The 25,270-nt window shown below is 41.6% G+C and overlaps 1 protein-coding gene across 3 annotated transcripts in view; it reads right to left on the bottom strand.

Annotated features, from left to right (window-relative positions):
• The window catches only part of SIL1 (SIL1 nucleotide exchange factor), a 211,439-nt gene that overhangs the window by 63,713 nt on the left and 122,456 nt on the right, over positions 1-25,270 (bottom strand). For all 3 annotated transcript variants that reach the window (XM_006086523.3, XM_014453853.2, XM_023752103.1), the window contains exons 4-6: positions 17,774-17,894; positions 7,896-7,995; positions 67-258 (exon numbers count right to left, since the gene is read on the bottom strand). In XM_006086523.3, coding sequence (XP_006086585.1) covers positions 67-258; positions 7,896-7,995; positions 17,774-17,894 — 413 coding nt within the window. The remainder of the gene's footprint in view (positions 1-66; positions 259-7,895; positions 7,996-17,773; positions 17,895-25,270) is intronic.

Genomic DNA, 25,270 nt, shown 5'->3' with positions numbered 1-25,270 from the left:
GGATGGGGGGTTGGGGGGGAAACTGTCAGTTAAAAAATCAGACTTATGGATAATGAAATACAATACCTGATGGACATAATATTCAAGATCAAAGAGTGCAGCAATCTTCTCTTCCAGGCTGGAGCTGGAACTATTGAATTTGTTGATTAGCCGTACCATGATCTGCATGTCAGTCTCAATGACAACATTCAACTCCGCAAAGTCCCTTTTTAGCTCCTCAATGGGGCGGAAGAGACGTTTAACCTCAGCCTGCCTTGCCTAGGAAGCAAAGAGATGATTAATTAAATCAATTGGAGATATCTTTCCCAGACTCCTGTGGTCTACCATGGATGCTCCTCCTCAAAGAACTGCTTCTCCAACACTCAAAATTTTTGTTCATGTCTGCTATTAGAAATCCTGATATCTTCTAAGATGCTTTCAGAATCTACTCATATAGCCCTTTGCCCCAAAAAACACACTCAAGGTTTTCCAAGGTTCTCTTATCCCAATTTGACTTCCAATGTTCAGGAAGATTGAAAAGTCTTGTTGTTGTAATCACTGAGGTCAGGGGAAGCAATGCAAGCTCACTTTCAATCCTTAACATTACAGGGAAAAGCTGAGGTCTAAGGTGGAATAATCTACACCTTGGTTCTCTATACTCTACAATCATAGAATATCTTGGCTTTGTCCTGCCCAATCCAGCAACATTATAGGGGAACCCAGATGTAGAAAACTGTAGGTAAAGAGATGTCAGAGTGGGAGCAATTTGCTGATGAAAGTTAAATCACCGTCATTACTGTCAATCTAACTACAGGTGTACAATTTGTTCAACTGTTTCAAGTGGCTAAATTACTATATGTACTATACTCAAATCTCAAACAATTTTCTCTCAATCCCTCCTTACCCCACATTCATACAAAGGTTTTAAAAATGAAGTGATGTTGGAGGTGAATAAAAGATTTTAATTAGATATTTTATACCTGTGACACTCCTTGTTTTCTTCCCAGTTTTAGAGGATAGTGCTTATAAAGAGTCTGAAATGTCACAGTGGTTTGTGTCTCTATCTTTTGAGAAAAATTAAAAGGCACGAATATTTATAAAAAGCAGGATGATGAGCAGCTGTCAGTTCCAAATTGCTCATCTATTTATTACCTTTGGGTTTTTCTCCAGTTATAAGCATGCCATAGAAACACCAACCAAAGGAATGAATCAGCCTCTCTTTTAAAAGACCAAGCTCCTAGCAGAGTAATCACATCTATAGGATGCCATATTCTGCTTATAGCAGGAAGATGCTCTCCCTACACCCTGCTAGAGAACTCTGCCAGGCAACGAACTGTAGGATGACAAGCAAGCGAGCAGAATAAGAAACTAGTGACCTCTGCCTCACAAAAATGATGTGTAACTGGACCTCAGAAAGGCCCCCCCTTTTTTTAAGGAAAAAAAGCTGTTTATTTTGCAGTAATTAAATACTCACAGTAAATTACAAAGATAGTACAGAGAGTGCCATGTATCCTTCTTTCAGCTTCCCCCAATGGTAACACCATACATTACAATAGCACAACATCCAAACCAAGAAAATGACTTAGGTACAATACTGTTAATAAGACTACAAGTCTTATTCAGATTTCACCAGCTTTTATATGTACACATTTGCATGTGTGTGTCTATATTATTTTAAACCATTTTGTTCAATATATAGATTCATGTGACCACCAGAACAATGAAGCTACAGAACTGTCCATCTCTACCTCCATTGTGTCCCTTTATTTTTATTTAATCCTCATGGGAGGATATTTTTCCATTGATTTTTTTAGAGTAAATGGAAGGGAGAGGGAGATAGAGAGAAATGTTGATGTGAGAAGGACACATCAATTGGTTGCCTCCCACACGCTCCCGACAGAGGCTGGGAATCGAGCCTGCAACCCAAGCCTGTAACTGAAGTACATGCCCCTGACCAGAATCAAACCCCGGACCCTTTAGTCTGTGGGCCAAGGCTCTATCCACTGAGCCAAACCAACCAGGGCCATTGTACTCCTGTATAGGTGTACCTCATCCTCCCATCCACTCCCTTTTGTCCTTATGCTCTGGCAACCATTGATTTGTTCTCCATCTCTATAATTCTGACATTTGGAGAATGTTATATATATATGGAATTACAAAGCCTATAACCTTTTGAGATCGGTGTTTTAGTGAACATAATGAATTTGAGATATATCCACATTACTGCATATATCAATGGTTCATTTCTTTTTAATGCTGAGTAGTATTCCACTGTATAGATATTTGTTTGTTTGTAACCATTCACCTACTGAAGAAAATTTGAGTTATTCCAGGGTTTTGGCTATTATATTATTCAGTTTCATGAATCCATGGGTTTATGCATTTCATCATCTCTGGGAATTTTTCCATCTTCATTTCTTTGATTATTTTTTTAGTCCTACATTCTTCTTTCTTTCCTTCTGAAACTCCAGGGACACAAATGTTAGATCTTTTTGTTACACAGGCATACCAAGGAGATATTGCAGATTCCGTTTCAGATCATACAATAAAGCAAATATCACAATAAAGTGAGTCACACAAATTTTTCGGCTTCCCAATGCATATAAAAGTTATGTTTATATCATACTGTAGCCTATTAAGTGTGCAATAGCATTATATCTGAAAAGAACCGATGTACAAACCTTAATGTAAAAAAATATTTTACTGCTAAAAATGCTAAACATCATCTGAGCCTTCAGCTAGTTGTAATCTTTTTACTAGTGGAGGGTCTTGCATCAATGTTGATGAAAACACAATATCTTCAAAGCTCAATAAAAACAGGTATGCCTGTAGTCCTATAGGTTCCTAAAATCTCTGTTCATTTTTCCAATCTATTTTTTTCTTCTTTAGATTAAGAAATTTTTATCTGTCTTCAGGTTCACTGATGTTTTTCTCTCTCATCTCTATTTTGTATTAAGCCTACCCATTAATTTTTTAAAAATTGCTGTATTTTTCAGTTCTAAAATTTCATTTAATTTTTTTTATATCTTCTATTTATTTGCTGAGGTTGTCATTTGTTTCAAGAGTGTTCATATTGCTTTTTTTTATGATAGCTGCTTTAAAATCCTTGTTAGATAATTCCAACTTCTGAGTCATCTCACTGCTGATATCTCTGTTGTCTTTCCTAAAATATGTTTTGATTTTCCTGATTATTGGTATGATGAGTGATTTTTTTTTATTGTATCCTGGACACTCTGGTCTTAAGACTCTGAATCTTCCTTTTCAGTAGGCAGTCACATTGTTTAGGAATAATATGCTGGTTCTGGCCTTCATGTATAGCTGTGACTACAAAACAATTAAGTTTTCAGAGCTTTTGCAGTGTTATCCTGGTCTACTTCTTTTGTGTGCTAATCAGAAGCTAATCTAAACACCTGGACAGTATTCCAAACTACAGTTCAGTTCTTAAATCTTTTGCTGTGTTAACTCTGGTCAGTTTCTCATGGAAAGCATGACCAGGACTTCATTTGCAAAATCCCTTTCTCTAGCTCCCGTCTCTCTACAATCCTACCACACTCTCTAGTTAGGAGGAAAAAAAAAAAAACATCATCGGCCACCACTGGGCACTGGACACAGGGAGCAGAATTCCTTCCTCAGCCTCTACTGACAGCACCCTTATGGGGGATTGAAGCATTGCCTCATTGCTGCTGGTCTAGGGGTGAAAAGTTGGCCTCCTCAGTTACTCCCACTGACATTGCCTCAGAGTAGGGAGCACAATACTGCATCACACTGCCGCACTGCCACCAGGTAAAGGGTGAAAGTACAGACTCTCCATTCACCCCCACCCTCCACTGGCATTACCTCAGCTAGGAGAAGTGCAAAACTTCCTTGGTGCTGCCAGACAGGGGACAACTTCCAGGTTCTCTTGGCCTCTGCTGATGCCACACTAACAGCAGATCACACTACCCCATGTGGAGGATGAAAAACATTGGTCTCTACTGGTAGCACACCAGTGAAGGAAGCAAAGAATAGTCTCTTAACACTGGGCAGAAGGTAGAAAATTCTGCCTCAACTCTCTGCTCAACTCTCACTGACACCACCTTGGTGGTGGTAACAGATTACAGCCTCACACCATCTCACTGCCAACAGGAGGAGTGCAAGTTCAGGCTCCCCATTCAAGTTTTGCTGACACCACTCTGGTGGAGGAATGAGAGTGCAGTTTGTTACCACCACGTGGAAGATTGAAATCCACGTTCCCCATTCAATTTCCACTGGCACTGAGGGTTAAGAAGGGAAGATTTCCATGTTCTTTGGCTAAAGTGGGAACAGGTATTGTCCAAAAGTTTTTTGTCCTACTAGGCTGCCCTTTGCCTGGTTCTTTCTCTCGAAAGAATAGGCTTTTATTGGGGCTATTTTCTATGTACCTGTTGGCATTTCCAAGATGTAGGCTTCTCTAGTGCCCACTCTGGGATATATAAAGGGCAACATGAAAGCCCAAGGAACTCACTGCCAGGTCATTCATCAAGTGCCTACGTCCCTAGCCAGTCTGCCTCCTTCTTCCAACCTTTTAGAGTGTTCTTATATTTACTTTTAGTATTATGTCCAGGGTTTTCAGTTGTCCTTTAGTAGGAAGAATAAAGAGAAATGAGTCTTCTTCATCTTGCCCAGAATCAAAAGTTTAAGGCCATATTTTAAAATGCAGCAGTTTATAGTATACAGGTGAACATCAACTGACATGATAAAACATAAAGCATCAAGAAATTTGTATGGTAATAGAAGAATAAAGGGATCAGTTTCAACAATAACAGCCCAAATCTGTTGGGCAAAACAGAGCTTTTTCATGAAGCAAGTGACTCTGAGAAGGACTGATTCACTTAAATCTACTCAAGTACCAATGACACAAAAGAATTGATACCCTTCCCTCCAAAAAAAATAAAGCTCAAAAAACATTCTCTCAACTGACAGGATATGGCACAATATCTGACAGTACTGTTTTTAAAAATAGCAAAAGCACAATCCTGTATTTGCAAACCACCACACAACCTGGGTTTAAATGTTTTTTATTGAATTTATTGGGGTGACATTGGTTAATACAATTATATAACTTTCAGGGATACAATTCTATAATACTTTATCTGTATACTAGGGGCCCAGTGCACAAATTCATGCACCTTGAAAGGAACTGTGGGCTGCGAGGCTGCGGTGAGCACAGGGGTGAGTCTCGGCCCATCCTCCGCGCCCCGCCCAGCCTCTCCTGCATGCCCCCTGGTCCAGTCTGCTGGCAGCCCCGTTCCTGCTACCACCACTCCCATGCACTCCCAGGCGCTGACAGTGCCAGCCCTGCTTGCACCTGCTGACAGCGTGGAGCAACTGGGGCCAGCGCCAGCAGCGGGTGCAAGCGTCAGCTGCTGACCCGATTGCCCCTAAGAAGCAGGGGGAGGTGGAGAAGCCCTCAGGGGCGTTCGGGGCCGGCAGCTGCCACTTGCACCCACTGATGGCACCAAGCAATCGGGACTGGCAGCAAGTGCAAGCGGCGGCTTTAGCGCTGGCAGCAGGTGCGAGTGGGGCCAACGCCAGCAGTGGGTGTGAGAGGCGGCTGCCGGCCCCTCAGGAGTAGGGGGAGGTGGAGAAGCCCTCAGGGGCGATTGGGGCTGGCAGCCACCGCTGGCACCCACTGATGGCACTGAGCGATCGGGGCCGGCACTAGGCGCTGGCAGTGAGTGCAAGCAGTGGCTCCGGCGCCAGCAGCAGGTGCAAGCAGGTCCGGCACCGGCAGCAGGTGTGAGCGGGGCCAGCGCTGGCAGTAGGTGCGAGCACCTGGCGGGATTGTGGTATGCGGGAGCAAAGAATTTTCAGTAACTACCAGAGGCTTGCCCCGATGACAGTGACCAGCACCCCGCCTTGGTCTGGCACCCCTGCTCACCTGCTCCACCATCCCGCCACAGCCAATGCCCACCATGTTCTGCGCTCTGCCGCCTGCTGCCGACGCCCGCCACGTTCCACGTGTATCCCCTGGTGGTCATAGACTAGAGGCCCGATGCATGAAAGTAGTACATGGGTAGGGTCCCTAGGCTTTTATTATATAGGATTGTATTGTGTGTTCACCAACCCAAGCCAAGTAAATACTGATAAACAAAAAGTATGATGGCATCTGCAGTCAGAAGTTTAGGACATGTAAGAAACTCTCCAATCTACTTAAAGTCAATTTATTTGCCACTCCCAGTGCACTGGCAGTGAGAAGAATCAGTCCAAACAGGCTCCAATTAAAATACACCAGGACTCAGCACCTCAATGAAGGAGCTAACAACCTGAGCTCCACAGACGTAAAGAAAGAGTGTGGTGGCAGCCCTATTTCAGAAGTAGCAATTGACTCAAATCAGAAATACAGGATTGGGATCGTGCATTTGGGTACTGGTATTGGGATCTCTCCTTACAAAAAGAGAGGGTTATTTTTAATTGCAAACAAACAAAAAACCCTGAAAATGTAATCTCTTGCTTTTGCATTTAAAAATATTTTCGTAATATTCATACTTTTCTATACTAACTTATTTATGGAGGAAGAATATCGTTAAAGAGAACAAAGAGAAGAGACAGAGGTACAGTGGTTCTTCCATCAATGCAGAAGACATGAACAAAGGCTGGCTTTTATGTTCCCATTAGCCCCACATGGATAATAAGTCGGAATAACCCCAAACCCTGGCCACAGGAACACTAATCTCTCTGTTCCATGTATCTAGGCATGCACTGCTCTCCTCTGTTGGCCTTAACTTCACCAGGTAGAGGATTTGCTTTTTCTCACTCCTTCAGTTGATACACCTGTGGTAGGATGGATATTTATGCATCATCTTCCTTCAGCCATTGGTGCTGCTACTGCTATCCTGATAATCACTTCGTCACATATACACTCTCTAAGCTGGGAGATGTTACTGGTAAGATAAGTAAAGACATGGAGACATGGCCTGCATACTAACACATCCTAAGTAGGTCCTCCCCCACATTTAAAAAAAAAAAAGGCTCATTTGTCTCAGAAATACTTAGCTCTAAAGGATATGAGGGACCTAAGGCTTTCTCCACTAACATACAAGCTGTCAAGAACCCTATGGTGCCCCTCTAAAATACTGCCAGGATTGTGAGGTGAGAGCAGGCAAAGCAAAGAGGTAGACAAAACAAACGAGAAGAAGAGGGAGGGAAAACTTAAAAAGGTCTCTAAGGCAGTCATCTAAGGAGATTCATTCAAAGACAGGACTCAACTGGAAATGTAAAAAATGATCTGTGACATTTTCTGGCTGTTACATGAGCTCATGAGATCCATCTAAGAGTAAAATTTCTTTCTGGTATAGGTCTGTACCTACAAGCCCTCCCAGATATTAGGGGCCTAGCCAAGGAGCTGAATTCTGCCTCTTGTTCCTTCTCATTCCCTTAGCTTGTAGAGTTTAGAGTTGAGACCTGGTGGACACCTCAGCCATCCTCTTATCCAAGCCCTGTGTTGTACAGTATTTAAGAAACCTTAAGGCCTGGAAAAGGAAATACATTTGCTACGTGTTCAAAGGATAAGGACAAGGACCCAGGCTTCTTCCTTCCTGGCCCAACACCTCTGTCCTTTAAACTTGTAGTAATCCAAGTGCAAGTGAGATCTGAATTTTAATTTCTACTCTTTTCACTCATGTCTGTGATAATGGAGAGTATGGCTATCTCTGCTTTGTACCTCAATTTTCCCAAACATGTAACTGGAAGTTGGATCCTAACCTAACCGATGACAGAAATGCCCCCAGCATTTTTTCAGTAGTCTATAAAGTGTTATATTGGCATTAACTTCTGTTTAAATTATTTTATAATATTATTGTTATTATTATCCCATGTATTACTGCAAAAGGGAAAAAGTGATTCCCTTCAAGGCCACCCTGCAGACTTATACTACCTCCCTGGAGAATGTCACATACCTTGTCTTCCTTTGAACTCTCCATCTCTGCCCCTTCCTTGAATTTTGCCAGTGCACTCTTGAGGTCCTGGGATGTATAGGTGTTAGTGTTGATGTCCAGCCTGTCCGAAGAGAAGTTGGGAGTTAGGAGGGAGACACCATCTTTCCCAAGAAAGAACCCTGCCCCCTCCCGTGGGTGGCTGGTACTTCAAGGCAAGCTAAACCAGTCCAGCTCTAACTCAAAGTGTCCTACCCTACCTTTACCCTCAGTCAGCCAGAAGTCCAACAGGGTAATCTTACCTTGAAGCTAGAGGAGGAAAGACACAGCTGAAGATGGGGTCATTTCATGAAAGAGGAGGAAATGGCATGGGACAGGACAAAGGCCCACCATGGACAGAAAGCTCTCAGCCAGCTACTCAGGCAAAACAAGTCTAGAATGTTTCTGCAATGCTCCTCTCTCAGCACATGCCAGGGCAGGACCCCCTAAAGGGTACTGAATAGAGAGAGAATAACTTAGACCCTATATATATTCTTTTAGGAAATAAACCAACAGAGACCTGAGCCCCCCCAAGCATGTGCCTGATCTGATTTGAAAAGCCAGCCTATCTACACAAAAACAGGCTAAATAAATTCATACCTTTAAGACCAACCCCTGAGCACAGAGTAGATGCAGAAGTTATGTGTCAACCTGATAAAGGAATGGATTTAAGATGCCAAAGACTAGAATCAAGGTCAGCTACCTTCCAGAGCTAGTCTCCAAAAAGAAGGAAGAAAGGAACCAATGTGGATGTAATCTAGGGAACCTGGCAAAACCTACAGAATGATATCCTCACAGAGACCACTGGAAATAATTCAAGCCACAACCATTCATCTTGACTGAGGAGAAGGCATTCATGGGGTGGGGAGTGGGGGCAGGTTTTAGCACCGGCAGTTATTTCAGTTCAGTGAACAGAGGGGGGAACAAAAGTAAGATGGACAAAGGGAAGTATGGAATGTGAACTGTGCTTGACAAGTCTGTCCAGCGCTGGGGAGTAGGAAGGGGACGCATTAAGGATAACTCAGGAGATACATCAAGGTGGAGGAAGAAGTATTTAACTCTGTGGGATCACTAACTTCTTTGGCAATCTGATGGAAAGGGGTGGGGGGTCTTGTTCCCCAGGGGGATAAACAAAATACTACAACAATTTTGGAAATTAGCCCTGTCCTTTGGACTCTGTTCCATTCCAGTGCTAAAGAGCCAGGAAGACACTGTGAAGTGGAATTGGAGGAGCACAGGAAGAGGCTAACCCCAGAAGAAGGAAGTCACCACCAAACACAGCCAGAGACTCCTGAGCTCACAGAAGTAAACACCCACCCCACCTTTTCAATGCTTTGGGCTCCTGTGCAGGCAGGTTTTCCTCTGGTTATAAATGCTGAGAAGAAAAAGGACATGCCCAGTGTATCTTGGAGGCCATCCCAGGGCAGAGCTCTCAGAAACATTTCATAAGAGAAAAGTAAAGAGTCAGGAGTGGAGACAAATCTTTCTCTTATGGTGTGTCTATCACAGACCATTTGGATGGCTTTACTTTCTATTCTGAAAAGATGTGAACAACAGACAAAGTAGCAAGTGCTCCTACTGATGATCTACAGTCAGGTATGGAGAAATAACTTCCCATGGTATTAAAAACAACAAATAAAAGACTCCACATTAGTCCAGTTCCTAATTCAATATTCTTAAACCAAGAAAAAAAATAGGCCTTTTATTTAGAAAACAAGACGACTTGCCTTAGATGTGAAAAAAGACCTCCTGAAATACTTTGAGACCCTGACATATGTGTATATATGTGTGCTGGGGATGGAGGGAGGTTGACAGGGTTACAACAGTGAGATTTGATTATTTCTTAGATGGCTATGAGAAATTAATCATTATGACTTGGGTCACCGTAGGTATAGGTGTATATAGAAAAATAACGATTTTCCCAGTTCGGGGTGACATTAAGGAGGACAAATATCTCCTTATCTTATCTATCACAAATAAAGTCAAATTTTCCAACAGAAAAAACTACCCAAATATGAACAGGATGCTTTGTGGGACTGTGAGTGCCACATGACTGAAGGTGCATATGGACAGGCGGAGTGACTTTTTGGTCAGGTATATCAAGAAAAATACTCAGGTAAAAACTGGGCCTCTAAAGTCCCTTTCTGCCCCATATCTAGTTGTAAAATATTGTTAATAATTATACAAGGGCTGAATAACACTAACTCCACTCAATCCACGACTGACTCTCAATGCTTAACACGCATTAAAACAGGGGCAGCCAACTATCTGTAATGACCAGATAATACTTGAGGCTTTGTGGGCCTTATGGTGATTGTCCCAACTACACAACTCTGCCAGGGTCACAAGAAAGCAGCCATAGAAAATACATAAACGAGTATGGCCATCTCTATACATAAAAGACTAATATGCAAAGTGTCCCCTCGGGAGTTCGACTGGGAGACCAGGAGTTCGATCGCTTGCTATAACATGAGCTGACCACCAGGGAGCAGTGCAGAACGAAGGAAGGCCCCAACCGGCCGCCAGTAGCTGGGGAAGGAAGGTCCTGGCTGGCGGCTGGAAGGCCCCAATCAGTCCTGATCGTTGGCCAGGCCTAGGGACCCTACCCGTGCACCGGGCCTCTAGTGTTCTAATAAAACTTTTTATGGACACTGAAATCTGAATTTCACACAATTTTCATGAGTCATGAAATATGCTCCTTTTGTTTTCTTTTTCCAACCATTAAACAATGTTAAAAACAACTTAGCTGTGGGCCATATAAAAATAGGCAGCAGTCCCAAAATGGGCTACAGGCTATAATTTGCTGGTCTCTGTGTTAGAAACTTCATGGCTGGTATTAACACCGACCTTTCAAACTGCAGAATTCTAGCAACCCTTGCAATCCCATGCTTTAACCTCCTTCTCCCTCATGCAGGAAATAGAAAACACAAAACTTGGTAATTCAAGGCAAATAACAGCAAAATAGAGACTATAAATTGCCAGAAATCAAATAATCAAATAAGCTGGTTATTAAAAACAAGGCAACCTCTTACCATTGGAGAACTTTTATACTATAAGAGAGTTTGTTTTAATTTAATATGTACTAACAAGAGGAAAAGTTAGTCTGAATTAAAGACTTTAAAATGCAATTTTATTGTTCACCAAGGAAATATTATTGCAAACCAGAAGGCCTAACAGGCCTGTTTTAATGAATAGATGATTCATCTGTAATCAGCGCATTAATTGTTGGGATTCAAATGGGTGCTCTTAAAGTACTGGAAAAAAACAGCTTTTTAAAAAAAATTTAAATTCTTTATTGTTTAAAGTATTACATAAGTCTCCTTTTTCCCCCATTGACCACTCCCCGGCCACCCCTACCCCCCAGCACATGCCTTCACTCGCCATCCCCCCTATCTGTGTCCATGGATTATGTTCATATGCATGCATACAAGTCCTTTGGTTGATCTCATACCCCCTCACACCCCACCTTCCATCATAGGTTGGATAGTCTGTACGATGCTTCTATGACTTTGGTTCTATTTTTGTTCATCAGTTTATGTTGTTCATTATATACCACAAATGAAGTAGATCATGTGATATTTATCTTTCTCTAACTGGCTTACTTCACTTAGCGTAATGTTCTCAATGTCCATCCATGCTGTTGCAGATGGTAAGAGTTCTTTCTTTTTTTTCAGCAGTGTAGTATTCCATTGTGTAGATGTACCACAGTTTTTTAATCCACTCATCTGCTGATGGGCACTCAGGCTGTTTCCAAATCTTAGCTATTGTAAATTGGGCTGCTATGAACATAGGGGTGCATATATCCTTTCTTATTGGTGTTTCTGTTTTCTTGGGATATATTCCTAGAAGTGGGATTACTGGGTCAAATGCAAGTTCTATTTTTAATTTTTTGAGAAAACTCCATACTGTTTTCTACAGTGGTTGCACCAGTCTTCATTCCCACCAGTAGCGCAAGAGGGTTCCTTCTTCTCTGCATCCTTGCCAGCACTTATCATTTGTTGATCTGTTGATGATAGCCATTCTGTGAGATGGTACCTCACTGTTGTTTTGATTTGCATCTCTTGGATGATTAGTGACTCCGAGCAAGTTTTCATATGTCTCTTGGCCTTCTGTATATCCACTTTCAAAAAGTGTCTATTTAGGCCCTTTGCCCATTTTTTGATTGGATTATCTTCCTTTTGTTAAATTGTATGAGTTCCCTATAAATTTTGGAGATTTAACCCTTATTGGAGATAACATTGGCAAATATGTTCTCCCATGCAGTCGGCTTTCTTGTTGTTTTGTTGATGGTTTCTTCTGCTGTGCAGAAACTTATTTTAATGTAGTACCACTTGTTTATTTTCTCCTTGGTTTCCACTGCCCTAGGACAGGGGTGGGCAACCTTTTTGTGAGTGCGTGCCAAAACCAGCAAAATCTCTGACTCAAAATTCTTCTGCGTGCCAACCCTAATTTTTTGAGAACATGTTACACCTACTTGATATCTCTTAAGGTGTACATATGTGAAGAACCTTGAAGAAATAATAAAATTCATTCGAGCGACTAAAACACAGTATATGATGATGAAAAATGCATTTATTTTTTAATGTATACATGTACACTGATAGGCCAACAGAAAACTTTATGACTCTGTTTGATATTATCAGTGGGACTTTTGCTGCTGCATCACTGATGACAGAGATTTTACATCAGGTTTATATTTCGTGACCTTCAGAGATATGCACGAGCTACTACTTTCATCCGTCAGGCTACTCCTATTATGAGACTTAACAAAATTCATCACTGAGAACAAAGATTCACAAGCGTATGTGGATGAAACCAAAACACTGGTCGGATCTAGGAAGGCAGGGAGAGTTAAGGCAGAGGCATAGAAATTGCTCTTCCCCTCTCTCGTCAATCCATGTCTATGGTCTTTAAGATAACTTGTTATGTAAAATTATTTATTTATCTAAGATTCACCTACACTGAATTTATCTGAAAAATAAAAAAGTCGATATTAAGAAAAAAATTGTAAATGGAAGATTATAAGAGAGGGTTTCGTGTACCAGCAAAAGTTCCTGGCGTGCCATGTTTGGCACGCGTGCCAGGGGTTGCCCACCCCTGCCCTAGGAGCTGTATCGGTAAAGATATTGCTACAACAAATGTCTGCTATTTTGCTGCCTATGGCTTCTTCTAAGATTTTTATGGTTTCCCGTCTTATGTTTAAGTCCTTTATGCATTTTGAGTTTATTTTTGTGTATGGTGTAAGTTGGTGGTCTAGTTTCATTTTTTTGCATGTATCTGTCCAATTTTCCCAACACCATTTATTGAAGAGGCTGTCTTGACTCCATGGTATGCTTTTCCCTCCTTTGTCAAATATTGAGTATAATGGTTTGGGCTGATTTATGGGTTCTCTGTTCTGTTCTATTGGTCTATATGTCTGTTCTTGTGCCAGTACCAGGCAGTTTTGAGAACAGTGACTTTGTAATATAGCTTCATATCTAGTATTGTGATCCTTCCAACTTTGTTCTTCTTTCTCAAGATTGCTGCAGCTATTCAGGGTCTTTTTTTATTCCATATGAATTTTTGGAGAGTTTATTCTAGGTCTTTGAAGTATGCCGTTGGAATTTTAATGGGGACTGCATTGAATCTATAGATTGCTTTGGGTAGTATGGACATTTTAATGATATTGATTCTACCAATCCATGAACACGGTATATTCTTCCATTTGTTTATGTCTTCCTCTATCTCTTTTTTTTCAGCGTCCTGTAATTTTCTAAATACAGGTCCTTTATCCTTGGTTAAATTTATTCCCAGGTATTTTAATATTTTGTTGTAATGGTAAATGGGAATGCTTTTTTAATTTCTCTGTGAGTTCATTATTGGTGTATAAAAAAGCCATAGATTTCTGGGTATTAATTTTGTATCCTGCTACGTTACCGAATTAATTTATTAATTCTAGTAGTTTTTTGATGGAGTCTTTAGGGTTTTCTATGTACAATATCATGTCATCTACGAAAAATAACAATTTTACTTCTTCTTTTCCAATTTGATGCCTTTTATTTCTTCTTCTTGTCTGATCACTACAGCTAGTACTATGTTGAACAGGAGTGGTGAAAGTGGGCATCCCTGTCTTGTTCCTGTTCTTAGGGGAAATGGTTTTAGTTTTTGCCCACTGAGGATGATATTGGCTGTAGGTTTGTCATATAAGGCTTTTATTATGTTGAGGTATGATCCCTCTATTCCTACTTTGCTGAGAGTTTTTATCAGAAAAGGGTGTTGGATTTTGTCAAATGCCTTTTCTGCATCAATTGATATGATTATGTGATTTTTGTCTCTCAATTTGTTTATGTGATGTATCATCTTTACTGATTTACAGATATTGTACCAGTCTTGCATTCCTGGAATAAATCCCACTTGGCCATGGTGTATGATCTTTCTAATGTAATGCTGGATCTGATTTGCTAGAATTTTGTTGAGTATTTTAGCATCTATGTTCATCAGGGATGTTGGCCTGTAATTCTCTTTCTTTGTAGTGTCCTTATCTGGTTTGGGGATTAGGGTAATGCTGGCTTCATAGAAAGAGTTTGGAAGTGTGCCTTCCTCTTGAATTTCTTGGAATAATCTGAGAAGGATAGGTTTGACTATTTGGTAAAACTCCCCTGTGAAGCCGTCTGGCCTAGGGCTTTTGTTTGCTGGAATTTTTTTGATGATTGTTTCAATTTCCTCCTTAGTTATCAACCTGTTGAGATTTTTTAAATTCTTTTTGGTTGAGTTTTGGAAGGTCGTATTTTTCTAGGAATATGTCCATTTCCTCTAGGTTGTTTAGTTTGTTGGAGTAGAATTGTTCATAGTATTTTTTAACAAGCCTTTATATTTCTGTGGAGTCTGTTATTTCGCTCTTTCACTTCTGATACTGTTTGTTTGGGTCCTCTCTTTTTGCTTCCTGGTGAGCCTGGCTAGAGGTTCATCAATCTTGTTTATCCTTTCAAAGAACCAGCTCTTGGTTTCATTGATCTTTTGTATTGTTTTTGGTCTCTGTGTCATTTATTTCTGCTTTTATCTTTATTATTTTCTTCCTTCTGCTCTCTCTGGGCTTTTCTTGTTGTTGTCTTCCTAATTCTTTAAGTTGTAGAGTTAGATAATTTATTACCATTTTTTCTTGTTTTTTGAGGTAGGCCTGTAATGCTATGAGCTTCCCTCTCAGGACTTCTTTCACTGTGTCCCATAGGTTTTGAATTGTTGTGTTTTCATTGTCATTCATTTCCAGGATGTTTTTAATTTCTTCTTTGATCTCTTTGGTAACCCAATCATTGTTTAATAACACGCTATTCAGTCTCCAAGTGTTTGAATTTTTTGGTTGTTTTTATTGTAGTTGATTTCTAATATTATGCCATTATGGTCTGAGAAGATGCTTGATATGATCTCAATGTTCTTGAATTTGGAGAGACTTTGCCTGTGACCCAATATATGGTCTATCTTTGAAAATGTCCCATGTGCACTTGAGAAGAATGTATATTCTGTAGCTTTGGGGTGGAATGTTCTGAAGATGTAAATTAAGTCCATCTGATCTAGTGAGTCATTTAGGATTGCTGTTTCTTTGCTGATTTTTTGTCTAGACGATTTATCCAGTGATGTCAGTGGAGTATTAAAGTCCCCTGCAATGATCATATTGCTGTCGATCTCTCCCTTGATATCATCCAGAAGTTTTTTTCATGTATTTGGGTGCTCCTGCATTGGGTGCATATATGTTTACCAGAGTTATATCCTCTTGTTGTATTGATCCCTTTAGTATTATGAAGTGGCCTTCCTTATCTCTTGTTATGGCCTTCACCTTGAGGTCTATTTAGTCAGATATAAGTATTGCTACCCTAACTTTTTTTTCTCATTACCATTTGCCTGATATTTTTCCATTCCTTCACTTTCAATCTGTGTGAGTCTTTTATTCTGAGATGGGTCTCTTATAGACAGCATATATATAGGTCATGTGTTCTTACCCATTCAACCACTTGATGTCTTTTGATTGGAGCATTTAGTACATTTACATTTAAAGTTATTACTGAAAGGTCCTTGTTTGCAGCCATTTATATTTTGGTGCCTGTGTTCCTTATTCCCCTTTTTTTTCTTCTTTGTACAGCAGTCCCTTTACCATTTCTTGCATTGCTGGCTTGGTAGTGATAAACTCCCTTAGCCCTTTTTTGTCTGTGAAACTCCTGATTGCCCCTTCAATTTTGAATGATAGCCTTGCTGGATAGAGTATTCTTGGATTCAGTCCCTTGCTTTGCATTACTCTGTATACTTCATTCCATTCCCCTCTGGCCTGATGTGTTTCTGTTGAGAAATCATTTGATAATCTAATGGGGGATCCTTTATAGGTAACTCCCTTTCTCTCTTTTGCAGCCTTTAAAATTCTTTGTTATTAACATTTGCCATTGTAATTACCACATGTCTTGGGGTGGGTCTTTTGGGGTTCATCTTGTTTGGGACTCTCTGTGCTTGGGTGACTTTTTTCTTCCCCATATTAGGGAAGTTTTCCTGTCATTATTTCTTCAAATAGATTCTCTAATCTTTGCTGCTCTTCTTGTCCTTCTGCCACCTCTATTATACATATGTTACTTCGTTTCATGTTAGCCCCAAGCTCCCTTAGGCTCTCCTCTTGCTTTCTAATTTTTTTCTCCAATTGCTGTTCAGATCGGGCTTGTTTCTCTGCCCTATCTTCTAGCTCACTAATTTGGTCCTCCACTTCTCTTAGTCTACTGTTGAAGCCTTTTATCGTGTTCTTTATTGTAGCTATATCACTTTTGATTTCTCCTTGGTTCATACAAAGGTTGTTGATTTTCTCGTCCATCCGGTTTATGAACTGTATAACCATTACTCTGAATTCTTTCTCAGACATATTGCATACCTCCATTTCTTTTAGATCCTTTTTTCTTTTTTGGTGATTTCTCCTTTTCTTTCCTTTGGGGGTTGCTTCCTTGTCTCCCCATTTCTGCTGTTGCTGAAGGGTCCAGGTGCCCAGTTGTGCGGGGCCTGAGCTGCAGCTGGGAGCTTAGCAGGAGCCTTGCATGCACTGACAGTCAGGGGTGCCCGGGAGATGCGGCTGCCACAGTCCAGGCAGGGTCTGCATGCGCCGACAGTAAGGGGGATGGCTCAGGATGTGTGGGACCTGTGCTTCTGGGGATAGGCGGGAGGGGAACACACTCCAGGACTCACAGTAGCCTGAGATTGGTATGGGTGGAGTCAGTGCCCATGAGTCTGCAGCTATGGTAGTAGGTCTTTGTCCAAATTGGCTGTAGGGTCTCAGTTTTCATCTGAGGTCAGTCTGGGTGGTGGTGAGGCTGGGATCCTAGTCACAGAAGCTCTGCCCTTCAAGATAGTGTGGTTTCTGTGCCAGCACTGGCCGCCTAGGAGTGCCCACAGCAGGAGCAGGGGCTCCCCATCCAAGAGAGCCCAGTCCACCAGCCCCCAAAAGTCTTGCAGGATCTAACTGTCCCTTGCTCACACACATATGCACCACACACGTCCACACACTCCCCTTTCGCTCCCTCACTCTCTCATACTCTCTTCCTCACTGCCATCCTGCCGGCCGCCATCTTCTCCTCCCTCAATAGCTTCATTTTAAAATAGGTTAAGCATTCACCCTACTGCCTTTTTTAAAGTATCAATTTGCTTTGCAAACTATTTCTTTCCAAAGATCCATTGAAGTAAACTTCCATAAAACCTAAGAGGTTTATCACAAATTCTAAGCTATTAAATATTACAAATATATTTTAAAGTCACATGAATTTGCATTGCATTCATTACTGTAAGAAACATTGCATTGTCATTATTTTCATTATTGCAAAATCAGTGTTGTTAGTCTCCCAATCCCTAGGAATGATGCTTACCTTTTGCCTTTTTTTGTCCCTTTCAAAGTATTTTGAAACTTGTCTTCATTTTGGAGTTTCACTTCTCTCGCCCCAGTCTGGAGATTCAGCCTCACATGGGATCCCGCAGGGACAGCCTGACCTAAAAGCCAAGAAGAGAGAAGGCTCATGAGATATACAGTCCTCAGAGGGACACTGATGGAATGGCTTGCTAACAAGTCAATAGGACTTAATAGTTCATGAAGAACAAACTCTGTGGTATTCAGCTACCTGGATCCACCCATATCTCCTCCTACCCTCCCTCTCTTCTCCTCTCTCTTCCTCTCCCTCTCTCTCTCTCTCTCTCTCTCTCTCTCTCTCTCTCTCTCTCTCTCTCTCTCTCATACACACACACACACACACACACACACACACACACACACCAATCACAATTCTTTTGCTAATGCACATCCAATAAAGAGATGAAGCAAGGTCGGCAAAGGTATCTATACTTTCATCCAGAGACTAATGACCCCTAGTTAGAACCTGCATATTTAAGAAATTCAGTTTTCTTTAAATTGAGCTATAATAAGCCTTTTGCTTTGTACAGGAGATGAATAGTGAATACCTACTTACCCTTCAGGACATGGCTACATTACTGCCTCCTCCACTACATCCTTTCTGACCCTCCTCTGACAGAACCCCAGACAGTATGCCATTCCAGCAAACTTACACCTCACCACTTCATCAATTTAATCAGGCTCCCTCTATGAGTCTCTCTCCTGCCTGAGCACAGGGACTATATCTCCTCCTTTTTTAATTTCCCCAGCCTCTAGGCCAGAGCTTGTCACATAAAATTTGTGACACTTAATGTTTATAAGAAGGAAGAAGCAAGAGATTGAAAGGCAGGAGGACATGGCAAGCCAAGGAGGCAGGGATTGGAACCAAGAAAAATTAAAAACCTATACCCACCTATATCAGAAGAGCTGACCCACTAGCTGGGCAAATAAGTGTTGTAAATGAATGAGCTATTCATACATATTGTACAAAATTACCAAGGATAGTTATAAAGCAACTTGCAAGATCACATTCTACAGATGGAATGTTACACTTATTTATTCATGCAACTGATATTTATGAAGCAACTACTATACAGCCGACCACTGTGGTAGATAGATTCTAGGAATACAAAAGAGGAATGTTAATGGCCACAGAAATAGAGATTTTCAGGGGGAGAGCTCTTTAGGAGATTGGAAATCTAGAAGCAGAGATTTTGCTCTAACACACCTGATCTTTGAATCTGCTTTTTTCCTGGCAGAGGATGGCATTGCCCTGATGGTGCTGAGCTTCATTCAAGAATCAAAGGAGGCGGGGGCCAGGGGGTGGTGAGAGAAACAATCTGTGAACATTCCTTAAAGGGAAACACATAGCACAAATTCTCTCAAAATGATCCAGTAAACCCTGAATATAAAAGGGTAACAATGTATATGAATTCAGTTTTTCTCAATTCTAGCAGGACCATAGTGAACTTCAAGTTCCACAAACCACTGTGCTTCCATCACAGAACCAGGGAGCCAAGGAAACATCATGCCAAGACATGCTGTTCTGTTCCTGCCATCCCACATCAGCCCGGGAGTTTCTGTAACTTTGGCTAAAAATAAATGGGAACTTAAGTACCTGAGTGATTGTGCATAATAATCCTCTTCTAACCTCAAACCTATCCCAAATGCTTCAAGGGATAAAAAATATGTTCAGCCCGGCCGGTGTTGCTCAGTGGGTTGAGCATTGTCCCAGGCACCAGGAGGTCGCCAGTTCGATTCTGGTCAGGGTATGGGTTCGATCCCCAGACTGGGGCATATCAGAAGCAGCTGATCAATGTTTCTCTCTCTCATTGATGTTTCTATCTCTCTCTCTCACCCTCTCCCTTCCTCTCTCTGAAATCAATAAAAACATATTAAAAAATATGTTCAGGTAGAGTGAAAAAATCTTTCTCTGGGAAGGCTTCCTGAATATGGTTAAGTTGGGGATTAAATGAGATAAAAATTGAGAGGTCATCCTCCATATTTCTCTACTTTACCAACCACTACTCCATACTCAATTTATCTCCAAAACCTGGTAATTTTTCCTGCTATATGTTTCTTGAATTCATACCCTTCTCTCTGTCCTCCCCATCACTGCTCTTGTTCAAACCATCACCACCTCTCTTGTAGACAGTGCCGGAGCCTCCTAACTGACCTACCTTACCTACTCCTACCTCCCTATCCATGTGTTCTTTACAATGAATGATTTTCTTTTTTTTTTCAAAATACAAATCTGACTATGTCATTCCCTGCTTCAAACCTTTTCATGGCCCCCTACTATTCTTAGAATAAAGATGGAAGTCCTCATGCAATGCGACCCTTTAGTATCTAGTCCTTGCCTGCCCCTTCAGGCTTGTCCACAACTCACTCCCCATGCTTTAGGGTAGTGGTCGCCAACCGGTGGTCCATGGACCACTGTGGTCCATGAGGTCCAAAAGGTTGGCAATCGCTGCTCTAGGATACACTGGCCATTTTCCATTCCGTGAAAGAACCATGCTACTTCCTACCATGGGGCCATTCCATTCCTGTTGCCTTTGACCAGAATGCTCTTTCCAACCCTAGCTTCCAACTCCTTCCCCTTTCAATCCCGGCTAAGAGTCACTCTCTCTGAGTGCATCTTCTATTTCCCAGACCAGATCCAGCTGCCCCCTAAAGCAGGGGTGGGGAATGTCTGGCCCCCAAGCCATATTAAGGCCTGAGAAATCGTTTTGTGTGGCCCTGCCAAGGCAACCGCAGGCAGGACTCAAAATTCAATAAATCTAGGAGCTTTTTTTATAGCAACATAAATTTATATTAAGTGAATTATATTAAGCGAATGATATTATAAATATCCAAACGGACCTTGGAAAAAAAAGGTTCCCTACCCCTGCCTTAAAGGCTTTCACAGCACCTTGACCCCCTTTTTTTTTAAATAGCACTTTACCTCATTCAGTCGTTATATTTTAGGTGTTGTGTGTGGTGTGTGTTTTTTAATTTACCTGGTTAACATAAATGCTCACTATTTTATCCCCAAAACCTGTCACAGGGCCTAGCATATAGTAAACCCTCAATAATTATTTGTTGAGTGAAAAATTAAATGTGAGAGAAAATCCTAACTGATCTAGAAGTATGTGGAAAGGTCAACAAGGATTTTCACTATGGCAAGGAGATTCATAATAATTAGTAATCATGTTAATAGTTATTTTTAGTAGTAATAGTACTAATACTACTGCTACTAATAACAATAGCAGCATCTTAAATTTTCAGACTTTTGATCAAAATTAGAAATGGAAAAGGAAAAAAGTACGTGACTTTATAAGTTTAAAAAACATAATAGGTTATACCAGGCTAAGCTGGCCAAGGAAGAGACTAGGATCTTATGTGAATCAATTTATTTAATTTGGGGAAATTCCAAAATTACTCCCTTCACACAAGCCACCACAGGGGGCAAGAGCAAGCACAATAGCATTAACTTAAAATACAGGTTACGCTTATTTCAAATACACGAAACCAACCATGGCAGCAGCAGTGGCAGAGGCAGCAGAAAATACAGTATTTTCAAATGTTTCCACCCCACTGGGAAAAAGGCCAAGTTAAAGAGAGAGTGGAATCTGACCTGCTTCCTTCCAGGGCCTCTGTGAAGGGATCGCAATACTGGGGAAGAGCACAGCAGAGGCAAAAAGTCGCAAGATACATGCAAGTAAAGAGTTAGGGATTGAGGGGGTGGGAGGCAGAAGGCAAGGGCACAGGCACAAAATAAGATGGGGATCTAGAAAGGCAAAGAGGTCTACAGTATCTGTTTCCCCCACTGGCTCCCTGGGGAAGCTCTGTCCATAATAAATAGAAACCTTGTCCGGATTAAGTAAGGCCACTTCACACTTGAGCTGTGACTCCTATTGGGACTCTCTGTCACTGATTTCAATTACAGACGAAGACCCAGGTAACACTCCTGCTTTCCTCATCGGGAGTAGGGGGGAGAATCTGTGGTACACTGCATATTGTTACAAATGTTCTTCCCGTCCCCCCTGTGTATATTCACACTCTTTGCCATGCAGCCCCTCTTACACAGTAAGGGAAGATTAGAATGGTAAAGTGAACTTTACAGCTGTTGATTTTGGACTTGCTTATGATGTGCCTTGGCCAGTGGGATGTTAGCAAATGTGCCGTCATCATGAGAAGACCATGCTCCACTAGTATTACAGTCCAAAAAGGATGAGAGGTCCACGGAGCAGACCTGAATTCAAACTACAGATTGGAGCTAAGCCCAGCTAAGCCCAGCCATGGTCAGCCAAGTATAGCTGATGTGCAGACATGTAAGAATAAAAGACTGGATTTCTTTTAACTTTTTAATTTGAACCACCTTTAACTTACACAAAAGTTGCAAAAATCGTACAGAGTTTCCAAATATTGCTAACATAGCCTTTCCAAATATTAGTATCTTAGCCATAGACAATTATCAGAACTAGGAAATTAACAATAACATTCACCAAACTATAAAGATCCTTTTCAAACCTTACTAGTGTTTCCACTAATGTCCTTTTTGGTTCCAGGATCCCTTATGACCTTTGGTTATTTCTCCCTAGTATCCTGCAATAGTTTCTCAGCCTTCCCCTGTCTTTTATGACTCTGACACCCTGAGGAATATTGATCAGTTATTCAGGACTACCTGGTATGTTCTCATGATTAAACTAAGGTCATACATCCTTGTCAGAAGCACCACAGAAATGATGCAGTGGTGTTCTCAGTGCATCATATCACAAAATCTGTGATGTCAATATGTCTTCTTACTGGCCTTGATCAACTAAGAAAAGTAATCTCTACTGAGCTTTTCCACTGCAGCAAACCAAAATAAATACAAACTACCAAACTATGGAAAATAATTTGACAGTTTCTCAAAAAGTTAAACAGAGTAACTACATGAACCCAGCAATTCCACATCTAGGTATGTACCCAAGAAAACTGAAAACATGTTCACACAAAAACTTATACATTAATCCTCACTACAGCATCCTGTATAATAAAAAGGCTAATATGCAAATTATCCCCTCCACCAGGAGTTCAACAGGGAATTGGACCAGGGGGTAGGGCCAGCTGGCCAAACGCCACCGCCCCCCCAGGCCCCCCCCCCCAAGTGGGAGTGGGGCCGGCCAACCGCTTGTGGCTCCTCCCCGCCGCTGGCCCAATCAGCCCTGATCGGGGCGGGCCAGCCAGACCCCACCCGTACACATATTCATGCCCTGGGCCTCTAGTTATTTATAATAGCCAAAATGTGAAAACAATCTGAATGTCCATCAACTTATAAAGGAATAAACAAAATATAGTATATCCATATAGTGAAATAATATTCAGCCATTAAAAGGAATGAAATGCTGATATATACTACAACATGGATGACCCTTAAATACTTTATGCTGAGTGAAAAAAGTCAGATACAATAAGCCACATATCATATGATTCCTTTTAAATGAAATGTCCAGAATAGATAAATCAAGAGACATAGTATATTAATAGCTGTCAAGGGCTAGTGGGAGGGGAGAATGGGGAATGACCACCAATGGGCATGAGGTTCATTTTTGTGGGTGACAAAAATGTTCTAAAATTAGACAGTGGTGATGATTGCACAATATTGTGCTTATACTAAAAACCACTGAATTGTTTTTTTAAAATCATGGGGAAATACTTTGAGATTTTTTCTCCTCAAACCACATCATTAGGGAAATCCATCTGCAACAATTACCACTGTGGTGGTGATCTAATGGTAATTTTCTACTTCCCTCCTTCCTCACACATTAATCGAAATTTCACTGCAAGGAAAAGCTGTCACTCCTCCATCTATTTAATTATTTACTTATACTACTATGGACTCATAGATACTTTATTCTATAAATACTATCATTATTTATTTTGTTACTCAAATTGTTTCAGCTTTGGCAATTAGGAGCTCCTTCACGTTGGCTCTTGTGTTCCTTTAACAAGTCCCTGCCCCTATCATTTTCTTTTTTTCAGATACTTCCTTACTTTCTGTTATCATAAGATGTTCCAAGTTCATCTTGTATTTTCCTCTCCCCAGCCCTGGGATCAAAGAACCCTAGTTTCTTTTATTGGAGAACAGTTTTTAGAAACCAAGATTTGAGTGCTAAGTGTGCTCATTACTAATAGGTTGTCATTGCTTCTAGACCAGCCATGGGCAAACTACGGCCCGCGGGCCAGATCTGGCCCGTTTGAAATGAATAAAACTAAAAAAAAAAAAAAAAAGACCGTACCCTTTTATGTAATGATGTTTACTTTGAATTTATATTAGTTCACACAAACACTCCATCCATGCTTTTGTTCCGGCCCTCCGGTCCAGTTTAAGAACCCATTGTGGCCCTCGAGCCAAAAAGTTTGCCCACCCCTGTTCTAGACCCTTTCAATGGACAAAGCTAAGAAATTTATATATGTGTATACATATACATATATGCATTACCCTATCTAATAAAAGAGAAACATGGTAATTAGCCATACATCCGCTACCCTTCCCATTGGCTAATCAGGGTGATATGCAAATTAACTGCCAGCCAAGATGGCGGCCGGCAGCCATGCACTGAAGCGAACAGGAGGCTTGCTTGCTCCAGTGACGGTGGACTCCAACGTTCCCCGCCTGACTTGCCGGCCTCTCAGCTGCAACTCTAAGCAACCATGTTGCAAATATAGAAGCTAAACAAAACCCCAGAAACCTGCTTTAGTCAGCCGGGCTTCAGCCAGCCGGACCGCAACATTGTATCAAATATAGAAGGTAAACAAAGGCCAGAAACCTGCTTTCAGCAGCCGAGGCCTCAGAGCTAAAGCTGGCCCAGAATAAAAAGAAAAAAAGGAGCGGTTGGGAGCTTCAGTCACCCGCCAGCCTGAAAACGGCCCTCAGCCCCTCACCCAGACTGGCCAGGCACCCCAGTGGGGACCCCCACCCTGATCCAGGACACCCTTCCGGGCAAACCAGCCGGCCCCCACCCGTGCACCAGGCCTCTATTCTATATAATAAAAGGGTAATATGCCTCCCAGCACCGGGATCAGCGGAGCCACAGGGCCTCCCAGCACCGAGATCAGCGTGACAGGGGCAGAAGCACCCCAAACCCCCTGATCGCCCTGCGGTATTGTGTGCTACAGGGGAGGGGGGGCCAAAACCTCCCTATCCTGCCTGTCTTTTTAAAGATCTGGGAAGGGCCCCCGACCCCCGCAATCACCCCTGCACAGGCTCTGATAAGGTTTGAGGAACCCCTAACCCCAAGATAGGAACTTTCAAAGTCCAAAATATTGGGAGTTTTTTTTGCTATCAAACGACCTCTCGTAATAAGATAAAATTACAGGGGCCAGTTCACCCCCTGCTGCGCCATACATTCATCTGGGGGAGCTTTAAAACCTACTGCCTCCTGGGGGTCCAAGATATTTTTTGAGTCACTCAGTCCGGGGAAGCAATCCTTATATATGCCCTTTTTTAAAATTT

Source organism: Myotis lucifugus, unplaced genomic scaffold (genome assembly GCF_000147115.1).
Source record: "Myotis lucifugus unplaced genomic scaffold, Myoluc2.0 scaffold_28, whole genome shotgun sequence".
In the NCBI taxonomy this organism is placed as follows: Eukaryota; Metazoa; Chordata; class Mammalia; order Chiroptera; family Vespertilionidae; genus Myotis; species Myotis lucifugus.
Note: the sequence above shows the minus strand (reverse complement) of the source record. Positions and strands in the feature narration are given on the sequence as shown.